Source organism: Schistocerca gregaria, chromosome X (genome assembly GCF_023897955.1).
Source record: "Schistocerca gregaria isolate iqSchGreg1 chromosome X, iqSchGreg1.2, whole genome shotgun sequence".
Lineage (NCBI taxonomy): Eukaryota > Metazoa > Arthropoda > Insecta > Orthoptera > Acrididae > Schistocerca > Schistocerca gregaria.
In genome coordinates this window covers 669,961,701-669,978,728 of record NC_064931.1, presented here as the reverse complement: position 1 = coordinate 669,978,728, position 17,028 = coordinate 669,961,701, and the positions used below count along the sequence as shown (strand labels likewise).

The following is a 17,028-nucleotide window of genomic DNA, read 5'->3' as shown; positions in this document are numbered from 1 at the left end:
GCCTTTTTCCATGTCATGTGGGCTCGGAGTTGCTTTGCTGCATCCTACTCTTCCATAAATGCCTATACAGTGCTGTTACCTTGTTTGTCCATCTCAGTTTCAGTCTTCCTCTTTTCCTTGATCCTTCAATTCCCAGGTCTTCTCCCTAAATAGTACTCCCCTCTCCTCTGCACATGTCCATACCATCTTAGCCCACTTTCTTGGATCTTCTTCCCTATGGGCCCCACTTTCACTGTTTCCCTGATGTACTCATTTTTATCTATCCTTTCGCATCACCCCACTCATCCACCTTAACATTCTCATTTCTGCCAGTTCCATCTTTTTCTCTCTGGCTTTTGTAATTGGACAAGTTTCTGCACTATACAGCATCACAGGCCTCACCACAGACTTGTAAAGCTTTCCTTTCATTCTGCAGCTAACCTTCTTGTCATAGTACTCCAATCAGTTTCCTCCAGTTCATCCATCCACTATTTATCCTGTGCTGTATTTCAGCCTCCTGTCTACATTTTAAATTTCTAGAACCTTTGCAAAAGTCAAAGCTTTTATTATAATTTCATTTCTAAAAAAATATTGTAGAGATTTTATTTAAGTTAAATGTATGCAATAATTTTGTAGGGTTGTAATAGGTATCAAGTACTGATATATTCAAATAAGGCATGCAAATATTCAGAATCAATGTTAGTACCTATGTTCATGTATCAGTAAAATACATACATCTTCAAATTCACTACAATGCATTATTTGTTGTCATAATGTTTTAATTTATAGAAATTTTTTAAATTGCATTAGAAACAATACAGTATTTTCTGACACTGTTGGCATAGCAGATGTAGGTTTTGCACATCATGATCCACTACTCCTTTTCACAGCTAGATAATTATTATGTGACTACAAATAAAAATCCAAGCATGACATGGGTTAGAGGTCAGAGAGGGGAATGTATTAGGTTATTCACAGACTGTTCACTCGAAACTGTCACAGAATTCTTTATGTCATTTACAATGTTGTTATCGTTTTCTGCACAACATATACAAACTGGCTTCTTATATACTTCACAGCACTCTCCTCAAATTTCTGAACTCATTTTGTGGAAAGCATCCCACAACTGTCTTCTGCTCTGATGTGTCGAACTCTTCAGCAACCCCTGGTCACCATCATGACTCAAGCTGAGGGATGCTACTTTTTTCTGAACACTATGACGTAGTTATGATGAGAGGATTTCTGCAAACATCTTTTTCTGCATCGAGAGAATGTTCATAAAAAGTAGGTACATTTAAAATGGTCGTATACGCTGCACTTGCCAGGCTCCATTCTGGTATGTTCTTACTTCATAAACTATATTCATCTCCTGATGGTTACCATATCTTAATTGCCGTACAGTGCATATTAATGCTTGGACATAGATGATGTTTGGGTCCCGATATAGGCGGTAGTCAGGCCCTGCAAAGCCTGGACCAGAATGCTGTCCTTCAAAGAGCCATGCATAACCATTACTCTGAGCACCAGTATTCTTGTTGGCATGTCCAACGTTTTCTTCATTTCTGTTGTCACCCTCCTTGGTGGCACCATTATCCCCAACACCATCTTGAGTAGATTCAGCAGGGGTGTCTCCAACACCATCTTCATTTCTGTTGCCACCATAACCCATGTCACCATCAATGTCCTGATTTCCATTGCATGCAGTATTGTTGATTCCATGAGTGTCATCTCTACAGTCAACAACAGGACCAATACTGGCTGCATTACTAGCAGCATCCTCAGCAATGACATTCCCAGTGCTGTCGTCGTAATGTTCATACTGTGTCTCTAATCCCAGATCTTCCTTATGTGATGCACTTCCTGTGTGGTTATTTATATCTGAGACCTCATCAATGTTACACTCAGCCTCAACCATATTTTCATCTCTATCTGTCTCATCCCCTTCAGGACCAAATGCAGCAGCATCAGATTCTGTCCCATTTTGTGAGTACTGTTTTTCAAACAACTCTGATTCGCTGTCACTTTCTGAGGTTTCAACTTCTTCCTTTATTTCAATCTCTTCCATAGGGAGACAGACGGAGTCAAAAGTATTCCGTTCACCATCTTGTTCTCGTTCTGCACTCCCACACATTACATTACTCTTGGAGCTGGCAAACCCTGTTCTATCATCCACTCTGTCATTTACATTATTCTGATCAGAAACTACAGTATCCACTTCATGTAGGTCCAGGATTTCTTTTGTGCCTCGAGCGGGTGAAGAACTAGTACTAGTAAATGTCCCAGCAGCTGACACCTGCTTACTAGCACTGGTGTCCTGACCACTGCCTTCAGTACTGGGGCCACCGATGACTTCAGTGCTGGTGCCCTCAACACAATCATCATTACCTTGGGCAACAACTTTTTCAGCAGTAGCGTCCCCAACATTGTCTTCATTAATGTGGCCACCATACCGTTCATCAATTGTGTCCTCAACATCTTCATTTCCATTGCCACCATAATATACATCACCCTCACCATCCCTACCTCCACTGTATCCAGTATTGTTGACTGCATCAGTATCACTTCCCCTGTTGACAGCAGGAGCAGTATTCACTCCATTACTAGAAGCATCCTGAGCAACATCATTTTCTGTGCTGTTATTGCCATATTCATGCTGTGCCTCCATTCTCTGATCTTCCATATGTGATTCATTTCTGGTGTGGTTACTTAGATCTAAGGCCTCGACAATGTTACACTCAACCTCAACCATATTTTCATCTCTGTCTGTCTCTTCCCCTTCAGGACCACAACTACCTGCATCAGATTCTGTCCCATTTTGTGAGTACTGTTTTTCAGACAACTCTGATTCACTGTCACTTTCTGAGGTTTCAACTTCTTCCTTTATTTCAATCTCTTCCATAGAGAGACAGACGGAGTCAAAAGTATTCCGTTCACCATCTTGTTCTCGTTCTGCACTCCCACACATTACATTACTCTTGGAGCTGGCACACCCTGTTCTATCATCCACTCTGTCATTTACATTATTCTGATCAGAAACTACAGTATCCACTTCATGTAGGTCCAGGATTTCTTTTGTGCCTCCAGTGGGTGAAGAACTAGTACTAGTAAATGTCCCAGCAGCTGACACCACGATTATGGGCTCAACTGATGACGACATTGCACCATATTCTGATGCTGACTTTGAGACACTGTCTTCTGTTATACATGTTGTTGTGCTGGTACTCTCTTTTGTGTTTGCTTCCAGTCGGGCTGTTTCTCCGATACTTGCTTCAATATGTGCATTATCAGTGCTACCTACTGGTGATGGTGTGTCATTTGTCTCTTCAGTAAGAGAAGTGGTGTGTGATGTGCTTATGCAGGTCTCAGCAGCCAACATGTTTCTGGATTTCATTGTTAATGTTGTGGCATCACACTGAGGTGCAGACTCAGATATACTACCTCCTTCTACACTGGCTTCTGTATTGGTCTTCTCTTTGATGCTTGCTTCTAGATGGAATCTTCCCATTAAATTCCCATTTGATTCTGTGCCTGCTGCCTCTGGCTGTACTGCATCACCATTCGATAGTGAACTCACATTTAATTCTGCAGCCAGTCTTCTTTTTAATGCATTCATACAATGAATGCTGGATACCAAACACCCAATGGGTGAATGGCATGTGCAGCTGGACACCAAGTGAGAAACACCAGCTACCATATGCTCAAAATTATGGTCACTTAATGTATCACCACATTTCTGCAGATGTGCTGCCACATCCTGAAGTAAACGCGCAAACACATCAACAGTTTTTCGAAAAGTGTCACCCAACTGTAACTGAGGAGGCGCTGATGCTGACCGTCGACGCAAGTATGGGTCCATTTCTAAATGTGTAAGTGCATGACCAGGTTGTGAAGCTGCACTGTCTCTCATCTGCAAAGGTGTTGTGGCTACAGAACATGAAGTTGGTGTGACTGACCTCCTACTACTGTGGCTGTTAATAATCTCTCTGTTTCTGGATGACTGGCCATCTTTAAATACTTCAGTCATCATCTTGAGAGTTGTGACAGTTTCAGAGCTTGTACTGCTGTGCTCTGTAGTTAGTGGTCTGCCTCCATACTGATAATCAGTATCTTTTACTTTGCTGTGAGAAGCATCCACAACAGTTTTTCTTTTTTGGGTACTACTGGCTGTTCTATTTACATCACTATTTCTGATGCTCTTCTCCATATGTTTGTTATGTTTTGCCTTCAAGCCATCACTTGCAACTCTTATTTCACTTCCACTGTTGTTATCTTTTCCTACACAACATATACAGACTGGCTTCTTATATATTTTACGGCGTTCTCGACGAAATTCTGAACTCATTTTGTGGGAAGCATCCCACAACTGTCTTCTGCTCTGATGGGTTGAACTCTCCAACAACCCCTGGCCATCATCATCACTCAAGCTGAGGGATGCTACATTCTTCTGATCACTGTTATGTAGTTCTTTGCCATCATGATGAGTGGATTTCTGCAAACACCTTTGTCTGCTTCCTGTTTTCGAGTCCTCTTGATTTTCTGTGTTGCAACCATCTGAACTCTTAGCAGTTACTTTGACATCTCTGACAGAGTCATTACCGATGCATTTTTTTTTATTGCGATTTGCAACCTTAGCCTGCATATGCTTCTCCATATCAAATGGCTCTAGCACCACTGACACTGTTTTATTTAGAACATTTGCAAGCTGGTCATCCTTACTGACATGTTTGGATTCTTCCTGGTAGTTAGTCGCTGCCTTCTTACTGCTACATGTAACATCAGAATGCCTTCTTTTCCTGCTGTTTTTGGTCAATCCTATAAAACTTTTGTTAGAATTTGTATTATCATGCTGTGCACTTTGACTGATGTCTGATGCACATCCTCTTGATTCATTCTTCCTACGCTTCTCCATATCAAGTGGCTCTAGCACCACTGACACTGTTTTATTTAGAACATTTGTAAGCTGGTCATCCTTACTGACATGTTTGGATTCTTCCTGGTAGTTAGTCGCTGCCTTCTTACTGCTACATGTAACATCAGAATGCCTTCTTTTCCTGCTGTTTTTGGTCACTCCTATAAAACTTCTGTTAGAATTTGTATTACCATGCTGTGCACTTTGACTGATGTCTGATGCACTTCCTCTTGATTCATTCGTCCTCTTGAGTGAACAGCTTTCCCCTCTGCCTCTGCTACTAGATCTGGTTTTCATGCTGGCTATTCACTCTCAGGCAGACACTGTAAAGATAAATTAAATAGCAGATTACCACGTGAGCCAGAAGCACAATTAACAAACAAATCTTAATACAACTGCAACAGATTTCAGTTGAAAATAAATAATAATAATAATAAACCCTCATGAAAACTTCTAATGCAAGGAATTTTTACAATCAAAAAGATGTCACATTCATCAAAACAAGTCAAGTTTAACAGAACCATGTAATTGTCAAACACACATTTTGTTGTTTAATTTACAAATTAATTCTCTATTATGTCTAGCACAGCACAAATGCAACCTGCAAGTAATAAATAGTGATGCCAGAAAACTCACTCCCTCCCCATCGCCTTTTCACTTTTCAGTGCACTTGCAATACTCCTCTTGTCCGATCAGGAAGAAGCATTAAGGTCCAATACTTCACACATGTACTTATACAGGGTGTCTCAAAAGGAATGGTCAGTATTAAGGGAAATGAAATAAAAAATCAGTTGAAGCAAAAAATTGGGTATGGACATATGCCCTAGTCCGAATGGATTCCGAGACAGCACACAGTTAATTTACATTGTTATTTAATTTGAATATTATTCAATACATAGTCAATTTTGCACACATACACATGCAGAACAGTTAGTAAATATCAAACATGTGTTTTAAAACCACAAAATGAAAAAAATAACATACACCTCTAAGCATTACCACACACATCTGTTTACAGCTGTTGTACAATTCACAGTAAGTGTTCAAATAGCCCATCATTTCTGCATTCTTGGGAGAACATACTTCGTTGCTTGTCCGAGTGCCTGTGCATGTTCTGTAATGAGAGCGGCAATGTCCATGATGTGACCAAGCAGTTCATCTTGCATTTTCGTCATTTGTTTATATTCTTCAGACTTCATCCAACCTCACAAACAAAAATCTAATGTTGTAAGCTTTGGCGACCTTGGTGGCCAGTTAATTGTACTACCTCTACCAGTTGGGTAACTAGGATAAATGTGGTTGAGATGTTCCCTAAGATGCCAAGTAAAATGTGCAGGGGTTCCATCTTGTTGGAAGTACCCTGCAATCCATGTGGCCAAAGGAACAAAGGAATGAACTTACCAAAAATTGCAAGTAGGTCTGCCCAATAACTCGCTTTTCTACAATAACTGGACTTATCAGCATGTTATGGATCATGCCACATCAAACACAGACCAAAAAACAAAGTTTGATGTTGGTTCCACTGTAGTGTGTGGATTTTCCTGTGACCAGTCATGATTATTACGCATGTTGTTGATTTTGTACCATATAAATGTGGCTTACCAATGAACAGTATTAATGGACAACTATTATTTAATCAGTGACTAAATTCAAGTCATGTGGCACTGACACCAATGTGGAGAATGTGGACATGTTGCAAACATCCAAAGGAGACAGGGCTTCCAAATAGCGTATAAGACTGGGCAAACCCTCCAGTCACATCTAAGACAACCAACTATCAAGAGGGATAAATTCCAGTGATCAGAATATATAAATTTGAATGTCAAAGTCGTAATGTGATACACATAGGCATGACATGCGGGAATTTTAAAACATGGTACAAAGAACATGTCAGGTGTTGGAAGTATGAAACAAACCATTCCACATTTGCAAAACATTCAGAACACCATAATCACCATCCTACAAACATGGAACAAGAAATCAAAATAATGAGAATAAGCAACCATGATAAATATCTTATACAAACGCAAGAAAACTTCCACATTCAGAAAGCCATTGCTGAAAACAAATATGTGATAAATGAGCAAACACACATCACCACACCCTCCCTAGTACACTTACTAAAAGAAATGTTAAGATAAAAATTGTCCCTCTCACACAAGCAGCCAAAAAAAAAAAAAAATACTTCATTTACTTCCGGTATGATGGATGTGGAAGAATTATGGGCAAATTTTAAACACATTGTAAATCACGCACTGGACAAGTAGGTGCCGAAAAAGTGGGTTACGGACGGAAAAGACCCACCGTGGTTTAACAGCGCAATTCAGAGAACACTCAGGAAGCAAAGGCAGTTGCACTCGCGGTACAAGAAAGATCAGGAGAATGAGGACAGGCAAGAGTTAGTAGAGATCCATGCTGCTGTGAAAAGAGCAATGTGTGAAGCATTGAACCACTACCACCGCCATACCTTAGCAAAAGATCTTGCAGAAAACCCAAAGGATATTCTGGTCTTACATAAAATCAGTAAGTGGGTTGAAGGCTTCCATCCAGTCACTCACTGATCAGTCTGGTCTGTCAACGGAAGACAGCAAAACGAAAGCTGAAATTTTAAGTTTAGCATTTGAGAAATCTTTCACGTAAGAGGATCGTAAAAACATACTGCCGTTTGAGTATCTTATAGATTCCCGTATGGAGGACATAGTGATAGACATCCCTGGGGTTGTGAAGCAGCTGAATGGCTTGAAAATAAATAAATCTCCAGGTCCTGATGGGATTCCAATTCGGTTTTACAGAGAGTACTCTACTGCATTGGCTCCTTACTTAGCTTGCATTTATCACGAATCTCTTGCCCAACGTAAAGTCCCGAGAGACTGATAAAAGCGCAAGTGACGCCTGTACATAAGAAGGGTAGACAGACGGATCCTCAAAATTACAGACCAATATCCTTAACATCGGTTTGTTGCAGGATTCTCGAACATATTCTCAGTTCGAATATAATGAATTTCTTTGAGACAGAGAAGTTGCTGTCCATGCATCAGCACGGCTTTAGATAGCATCACTCCTGCAAAACGCAACTCGCCCTTTTTTCACATGATGTCTTGCAAACCATGGATGAATGGTATCAGAGAGATGCCATATTCCTCGACTTCCAGAAAGCGTTTGACTCCATGCCCCAATGCAGACTCCTAGCATATGGGATTGGCTCCCAAGTATGTGATGGCTCGGAGACTTCTGAAGTAATAGAACCCAGTACGTTGTCCTCGATGGTGAGTGTTCATCGGAGGCGAGGGTATCATCTGGAGTGCCCCAGGGAAGTGTGGTAGGTCCACTGTTGTTTTCTATCTGATAAATGATCTTTTGGATAGGGTGGATAGCAATGTGTGGCTGTTCACTGATGATGCTGTGGTGTACGGAAAGGTGTCATCGTTGAGTGACTGTAGGAGGATAAAAGATGACTTGGACAAGATTTGTGATTGGTGTAAAGAATGGCAGCTAACTCTTAATATAGATAAATTTAAATTAATGCAGATGAATAAGAAAAAGAATCCTGTAATGTTTGAATACTCCATTAGTAGTGTAGCACTTGACAGTCAAATCAAATAAATATTTGGGCATAACATTGCAGAGCAATATGAAGTGGGACAAGCATGTAATGGCAGTTGTGGGGAAGGTGGATAGTCGTCTTCACTTCATTGGTAGAATTTTGGGAAGATGTGGTTCTTCTGGAAAGGAGACCGCTTATAAAACACTAATACAACCTATTCTTGAGTACTGCTCGAGCGTTTGGGATCCCTTTCAGGTCGGAACATTGTGAAGGGGAACAGGTTATTGCTGAAAAATATTGGCTTTACAGAGAAATATTCAATACAGAGTTTAACTTAGGCTTTCATGTAGCAAGAAAAGATGTATGTGACCACTGCCACTGCTTTCAAAATCTCTCTGAAGAAAATCAAGAGGCAGAGAAAGACCAGCACTCAGAACACCTAAAGAGAAAGGAGGCTGCTATGATACTAAAAAATGAATTGAAGTAGCGGGCCAAAGCAGGAGAATGTCATTTGCTGGAGTTTGACCAAGAAGCTGTGAGATACTGTCCACACATAGCAGCTAAAACCATTTTTTACAAAAGAAGACTGGCAGTATACAACCTCACAGTATACAATACTGTTACCAGGAAAGCTAGAAATTACATGTGGCATGAAGGTGTGACTAAACGCGGCTCAATTGAAGTAGCATCAGGTGTATTTCAAGAACTCCAGAAGATTGCAGATAGCCGTTCAGTTGTTTTGTTCTCTTACACTTGTGGTGGACAGAACCGAAATGTCAACATGAGTACCATGTTCCTTCATGCTGTCCAAACATTGAACATCCCGGTGATACAGCAGTGCTTCTTTGAGTCTGGCCACTCTTTAATGGAGTGTAATTCTGTCCATGCCCGTATAGAAAGGGCTGCAAAAAATGTTATTTATGACCCTTCGGGGTGGTATACTGTTGTTCAAACTGCTACAAAACAAAGACAGTATGAAGTCACTGAAATGGACCAGAAGGACTTTTTGGATTTTGGTGCTATGCAGAAGGAAAAGTTTAAGAATAATAAAATTGACAGTGAAGGAAATCAAGTACAATGGCTTAAAGTGACGCAACTTCAATATAACAAAAGTGATGTTAATCACATCTTTTTCAAGCATTTCCATAATCAACAATTCAGAAGTTTGCCAGTTTCCGGAAAATCCCGAAATTCCGATACAATCTTCCAGTTGGAACCGAAATACCGTGGAGCACTGAAACTTCAGGAAGAGAAGGTAAAAGACCTCCTGGATCTATGCCGCAGTGACATTAACAGGGAACAGTACCACACATTTTACAAGAGTCTTCAAGAAGAAATAGCTGGAGATCCATACTGTGGTGGCAACAGTTGTGATGAAGTTAGCTAGAAAGTTATGCTGGCCGGAGTGGCCAAGCGGTTCTAGGCGCTACAGTCTGGAACCGCGCGACCGCTACGGTTGCCTTGGGCATGGATGTGTGTGATGTCTATAGGTTAGTTAGGTTTAAGTAGTTCCAAGTTCTAGGGGACTGATGACCTCAGAAGTTAAGTCCCATAGTGCTCAGAGCCATTTGAACCATTTGATGTAGGTACAAATTCCGCTCATATGTTTTTACTTTTACTCTACCCTATCTGTTTTTAATGAGTAAATTACCTTTATAAGTTATATTTTGGCAAACCAAATGCGTATCCCCAAAGTGTAAAACCTCTATGTAGATTTATTCACTTAGGATCATAAACACATATCTCCTTAGCACCATATTAAAAATTAATAGTGGTCGTCCAGTAAGAACCATTGTTATAAATATATTATCATCTGACAGATTTTTTAAGTGTATTTATGTGTAGGGTAGAAATTTCTCAATAAACTTTGTATTAGTCACTGAAAAACGAAATGTACTTCATAAAATATCGGTTTCTTTAACCTCCTGTAAAGTAGCTAAAATGGAGTTACGTTCCTCTGATTCTCACACAACGATTTGTCACCGACACCGCCGGTCCTTGATGACATTGCTTTCGCCTTCGCCTTCAGTTGACACCCTTGCTTTGCCGGTTCCATGCGCCGCCGGTAGAGGCCAGCGCGCGCACCTCAGCAGCACAGCGACCTGCTTGGAGCTGCCTCCTGGCAGCCTACAGGAGTGTGTCCTCTTGACAGCAGTCAACCTTGCCTGAGCAGCAGCCCAAGCGTTCTCGAGCTACGAAGCAGTCAGCTCCTTCCCCTGCCCGCCCGCAATGCCTTGCCTCCAAGCTTACCTGTTTTGCTGGTACCATGCAACCTATGGGGACATTGCTTGCAACTGCCACAAGCCTTGTGCATACCCAAACGACTTCAGCGGGCACGTTTAGGCGCCACGTCCCACAGTGATCATCAACGGCACCTACCTTCCGACACCGCATCACTTGCACCAACGGTGCAATGCCTCTACATCACCGACTTGTTGTCAGCCACACCCTTTCTCGTCGACACCGGTGCTGATGTCAGCATTATCCCAGCCAAGCATGGGGGTAACACACTTTCTCCTGCTAACCTCACACTAATTGCTGCAAATCACTCTCATATCACAGTCCTCGGCTCCATCAAGATTTCACTTTGCTTGTCTCTGGGCATGACAAATCCTAGGACCTTCCACGTCATCAACATAGATGAACCTGTGATTGGGTTGGACTTTCTACTCCAATATGAGCTTTGGCCGGACCTACAGGCTGGTACGCACTACCACGCATCTGGTTCTACCGTTCTGTGCTTGACCAGGTGCAGCACATCTTTACTCTCCAGTTCCTTGGCCACACTTTCCACATGTGCTTCTCTGCTCGAAGATATTATGGCTTGCCTATCTGATTAATCAGACATCCACAAGTAGGTAACCGGACTACGCACTCATAATGCGGAGTTACGATCCCGCATTGCTACCGCCTCCGCTGAATTGGCTTATGCATAGATTACCTTAGGCTGCCTTTCTGCAGAGCCACTCCTGTCAATGCAGCCTCTCTCTCCTACTGTGTCTTCACTCTGCTTTGCTCCTTTGATGAGCTGCACCTTTCCTGCTCTTGGTTCTGTGCGGATGCAATTGGACCTGCAGGACACTCCCGCCCCCCGCTTTGGGAGATTCTTCGCATCACATGGCTGCCACACCATGCCCACTGTCGCCGTCTCTCGCCAAGGCCCTGTCCACGTCACTATGGCCCGTCTCAGATGCAAAGGTTCCTGCTTCGTGGTATCACTCGCTTTCCATGGCTACAGCGCTGCGTGCTCAGCCGTCACCTACTGCCAATGCCTTGTACACGCCATCCTAGCACATCAAGGTCAGTCAACCACTGCCGCTCCTGCCCTGCCGCCCCCCCCCCCCTCTCCCCTTCTTGCCTGTCTAGGCAATCAGCAACGGAACCTGCCACCTAATCCACATCACGGATATGTCATACGTCACAAAAATCAATGTCTTCACACTTCGAAATTGTTGCGAGCATGAGAGATAGTTCAGGATATACTGGCTTCGAATGTGCTCCAAACATTGGACAGCAACTGGTCCTTTCCCCTCCACCTGGTGCCTAAGAAAGATGGTTCGCTACGCATGTGCAGAAACTACAGGTACCTTAATGCTAGGACTATCACAGACAACTATCCAGTTCCTCATATCCAGGATTTCACGCAGTTACTGCATGAATCGAAGTTCTTTTCTGTCTTGGACTGTTCGAAGGCATATCACCAAATTCCACTGCACCCACCGGACATTCCGAAAACAGCGATAATTATGCCTTTTGGACTTTTCAAATTCTGCTTCATGCCCTATGGTTTAAAAAATGCTGCACAGACATGGCAATGCTTCATTTATTCGATTTTGCTACCACTTCCTTTCACTTTTTCCTATTAGGACGACATACTTATCTTTTGTTTATCTACGGAGGAACACCAATTTCACCTTGACACAGTTCGTGCAGCTCTTGTGGCCAATGGTGTGGTTATCAATCATGACAAATTGCAGCTCTGTTCCCCATCTGTTACTTTCCTTGGACATATGGCTTCAGCCGAGTGCCTCCGCACTACTGACTTGCAAATTGCAAACATCCTTGTTCTACCTCTCCCCGGGGATTATGCACAACTAAGCCGTTTCCTATGGATGGTGAACCTTTATCAGTAACACATACTTTGGGCTGCCTCCATCCAGTCGGCTCTAATAACCGACGCCCTCTCCAGTAAAAATACACCCGGAAAGCATAAACTGGACTGGACTAGGCCGATGCTGGATGCTTTCAACAATTTAAAATTGGCCATCACTTAGGTTATCACTCTTGCTCACCCTGACCCCCGAGGCACAGATTTCTATCACTACTGACACTAGCGATTGGCAGTAGGTACTGTCCTTGAACAGCACACTGCAGACTCAATGCAGCTGCTCCCTTTCTTCTCAAAAAAGCTTACAAGGAGTCAGTGTAAATGGTCGGCCTTCGACCGTGAGCTCCTCGTGGTTTATGAGGCAGTCAAACATTTCATAAGCAATGTCTAAGGATGCGCTTTCACCATCTACTAGGACCGTAAACCTCTTGTTGACGCAAACTGCAACCCAGCAAAGATCTCCCATCGTACCGCTTCCGGCACATGTACTTTATTTGCCAACATCCTTCAGACACTTGTTACATCCACGGTGCGGAAAACATAGTTGCCAACTACCACACTTCGATGATCTCCACCCCATTTAACTTAGATGAACTGGAGTGGCTTCAGGGTGAAGATGCGGACACAACGTCTGCTCTCAGATGACGGATCTTTGCTTGCCATCACACTTATTGCCCTGCACAGGTTGTCAACTCCTATCATCTGTGACATTTCTACTGGTTCGCCCTGTCCCTTGTTGCCTTCCCCCTTCGGCACGGGATTTGTGGCACGTTACATAATCTTGCCCACCCTGGAACACGGGCAATGACAACTCGTAACCAAATGTTTGTCTGGCCGGGTGTGGGGAGCAATTGCCGCACATGGTCACGCACATGCGTTCTTTGTCAACAGAGCAAGGTTAGCAGACATGCTCAACTGCCTTTAGGGCAATTTGATGTGGTTGGTCCACAATGACGTGGTTGGTCCTCTTCCCCCGTCCGAGGGATACAAATACGTATTTGTCATGATTGACTGCATCACCCCTGGTGGACATTGCAGCTGAGACAATTGCTCGTGCATTCATTTAGGCATGGGGGGGTAGATTCGGTTACCCACTGTCACTTACCACGGACCAGGGCAACCAATTTGAGTCGTCGCTTTTCACTCACCTGTGAAAGTTCTGCAGGGTCACGAAATTTCACATGACTGTATATCATCTGCAGGCCAATGGACTAGTGGAGCAATGGCACAGAGTGCTAAAAGCTGTACTCATGTTCCACAGTGGGCTTTGGTCTGAGGCTCTGCAGTGGGTATTGCTGGGAATCCGCTCCACACACAAAGACCACCTCAATGCTTCATTGGAAGAGGTCCTGTATGGTGAATTGCTCATGCTGCCTGCCGAATTCATTGAGAACACTTCTCCGACAGATGCTACTGACCTGCCGGCCCTTGTCGAACGAGTGCGCGCTCAAATGGCCTGCCTTTGCCCATCTCTAACTCGCGCTCAAACCACGCCACAGGTGTTAGATCATAAGGACCTTAAATCATGCAATTTCATCATTCTACGAGATGACGCTGTCCAAGTGGCTCTGCAACCTCCATACTCTGACCCACACTGTGTATTATGCCGCGAGGGTCAATAAATTTGTGATTCTGCTCAATAGCCACCCGAGTACAGTTTCAGTACAAAGTTTAAGTCTTGCGTGGTCCCTACCGGAGCCACTTCTCGCTGCTCACTGCCGACCTGCCTCAACTGATATCTTGCCCACCGCTGCTGTCGCCACACCCCCTTTGACTTGCCACCACATGCATAGCTAACCGACGCACAGGACCCTACGATGATGCGCCGAGCCTCACACTTCGTGTGCCCGACACCGCCTCACCCCCCACGCTGGCATGAAGATTTTTTGTGGACGTGTGCCAACTCCGCCTCGACATGCTCCGCACTGTCAAGGGAGGAGGGGGGTGGAGGAGGGGAAGGAGAGGGGGGAGAGGCATGCTCTGACTTCTCTGATGTGAAGCTGCACTTTGGTTTTATCTTCTTGTCTGTGTTTTAGCACTACGTTCGACAGCCATCTTTCTGTATTCGCTCTATTAAGTGATGAAATAAATGTCGTTTCGATTCTAAAAGCATGATGATATGGTTCAATGCCACGTAAAACCCACATATGTACTAACTATTATGAAACTGCATTCCCACTGAAGGAACACGGGCTATGGTCTTATAATAAAAACAAGTCTTGGATACCAGCTGCAATTAATATTTCAAGGAAAAAAAGTAAAACCTATATTGTATTACGGTCACTGTGGGTGTGTGATGAATTTCACGCTTACCGCAAAAAAATACAAGCAATATTTTAATACTTGTTACAGAATCAAAAATGAAGGAAGATAACCTTTACATGCCACAAGAGAAAAGCTACATCAAAAATTGTGAAACAGCAGACAGGTAATGTCTACCAGAAATGCCAACATCAAGCTATGTCAAGATGAAGAGAAAATAACTGATACAAAAGAATATTGCAAATATCCTCACCAACTATTAACAAATATATGTAGGGAACTAATCAGTAAGATTAACCCGAGTAACCAAAATGCTATGGCACCATCATTCAACATCAACAACACTGCTTCCTCATAGCATCTGTACCAAATGAATAAAAGAGATATTTTTACTGTCATAAAAACCTTAAAAATGAAACAGGCATCTGGAGTATATGGTGTACCTCATAAAATAATAGAAAGATGTAGTGGAATCACTGTAAAACTACTGACATTTCTGCAATAGTTTACTAATGTCAAGGACTTCTCTTCCTATCAAAAAATTGCAAAATTGAAACTAATATTTAAGAAAAGGAAAAACAGAAGAAGTTGTCAATTACAGGGCAATTGCCCCATTGTCCTGCTTCTCAAAAATTTTTGAGTAGGTCTTCCACAACAGACTGACATGCTTTATGCAAAAATATCAAATTCTGTCCATAGCACAACACAGGTTTAATGTGAACTGCCAATCAATTTACCTGAAAGTGGACAATGGTTAATATATTATTGGAGGATGCCTTGGCTTGTTAGCATTCAGTATTACAGATCATGAGGCACTACTACAGACATTAAATGAACTAGGCATAGGAGGCAAACCTACTGTTAGGTCATGTCATACCATTGCAGACATAAACAAATAATGGAAATACAACACACTGCATGCAACAAAATTACAGACCAACACTCAGCTTACCAAGAAATGAAATATGTTGTTCCCAAGCATCAGTCGGATGTTCCTCCTGTATGTAAGTGACCTACAAACAAACAGAAATTTCAAAATATTTATCAGTTCGCTGATAACACAAGCTTCCTCATCAGTGAAAAAACAGGAAACTTAATACAAGAAAACATAAAAAAGGCTATGGTCAGCATAGCAAAATGATTCACACACAACAAGCTAGTGAGAAATGAATAAAAAAAACTGTACTGTATGAATAATGATCTGCGTTAGCTTTGAAACTGACAACATACCTTTTTTTTATAGTAATTACACTATTTGATATTCAGAAACAGTGCACGGGTGAAATATTTAGCTGTTGAAATAGTTGTTTGGAGAATGTTAGCCTTGAACTGTTGGTAATTATCCTCGTTTTTGTTTAGTGATGATGGTTTCCAGATTTGTATTATTATTACACCAGGAGAGGTCATAGGTAATAGCGAAATGAATGTAAGCAAAGTAGACAATTCTGCTACATTATCTGTTACATACAGTACTAATTTCACACAACACAAAGGAAGCAGAGCTTAACATGTCAGTAAGATAGAGGATATTTGATTCATTTACTTGTCAATGTGGTCTTGTGGGTACATAGAATTTATAGTAAGGTGATGGACATCATTTAAGACAATAATGCTTATGTCACTATAATACATCAATCATTACTTACAGCTACAATAGATTTTTGGTACATTATCGTTAGTACTGCTTCAGTTGTTACAATGCTGCTATGGTTTCCATGTGTAATATTTGTACATTACTATTGGTACTGCCACATTATTATTTATCAAAAAAACTCTTTCTGGCTACAAAAGAAGTGGTCAATTAGGTACACCTTTACTGCACCTTTGAATCCTGAAATGCTGTTAACTGATTGTATGTCATTTGGTAATTTTCTTAATATCTGTTTGTTCAAGTTGCAGAACTCCATTTTGGCATAAGTTAGTTTCCGTTCTGTGTATATGGAGATCCATTTTGCCTTATATGAAAGTGTGTACAGCTTAATTTTTGGGTATGAGTGCAGGATTTTCAATCGCATACTGCTTTACGAATACTACTGTTTCGGACATCATCTATCATCACATGACCTGCACAATGCAACATCTGTACAATTCTTTGGCAAAAAAGACTTTCAACTTACAACACATGAAGTTATTGTATTCACATTAATAACAGAAATACTGACATGACCTTAACAGTTGACAGTGTTTATGTTATATCAAGGCATCATACTCGTGTCACATTGTGGA

At 42.0% G+C, this 17,028-nt stretch overlaps 3 protein-coding genes across 5 annotated transcripts in view; all 3 read right to left on the bottom strand.

Annotated features, from left to right (window-relative positions):
- Window positions 1–17,028, bottom strand: part of LOC126298264 (uncharacterized) — a 226,816-nt gene that overhangs the window by 101,519 nt on the left and 108,269 nt on the right. The gene's annotated exons all lie outside the window — the stretch shown is intronic.
- LOC126299026 (protein GVQW3-like) overlaps window positions 1–17,028 on the bottom strand; it is a 168,570-nt gene that overhangs the window by 66,243 nt on the left and 85,299 nt on the right. The gene's annotated exons all lie outside the window — the stretch shown is intronic.
- The window catches only part of LOC126299023 (serine-rich adhesin for platelets-like), a 39,553-nt gene continuing 23,148 nt past the window's right edge, over window positions 624–17,028 (bottom strand). For all 3 annotated transcript variants that reach the window (XM_049990659.1, XM_049990661.1, XM_049990660.1), the window contains exons 2-3: window positions 15,755–15,815; window positions 624–5,211 (exon numbers count right to left, since the gene is read on the bottom strand). In XM_049990659.1, the coding sequence (XP_049846616.1) occupies window positions 1,274–5,185 (3,912 nt within the window). In that variant the 5' untranslated portion in view covers window positions 5,186–5,211; window positions 15,755–15,815 and the 3' untranslated portion in view covers window positions 624–1,273. The remainder of the gene's footprint in view (window positions 5,212–15,754; window positions 15,816–17,028) is intronic.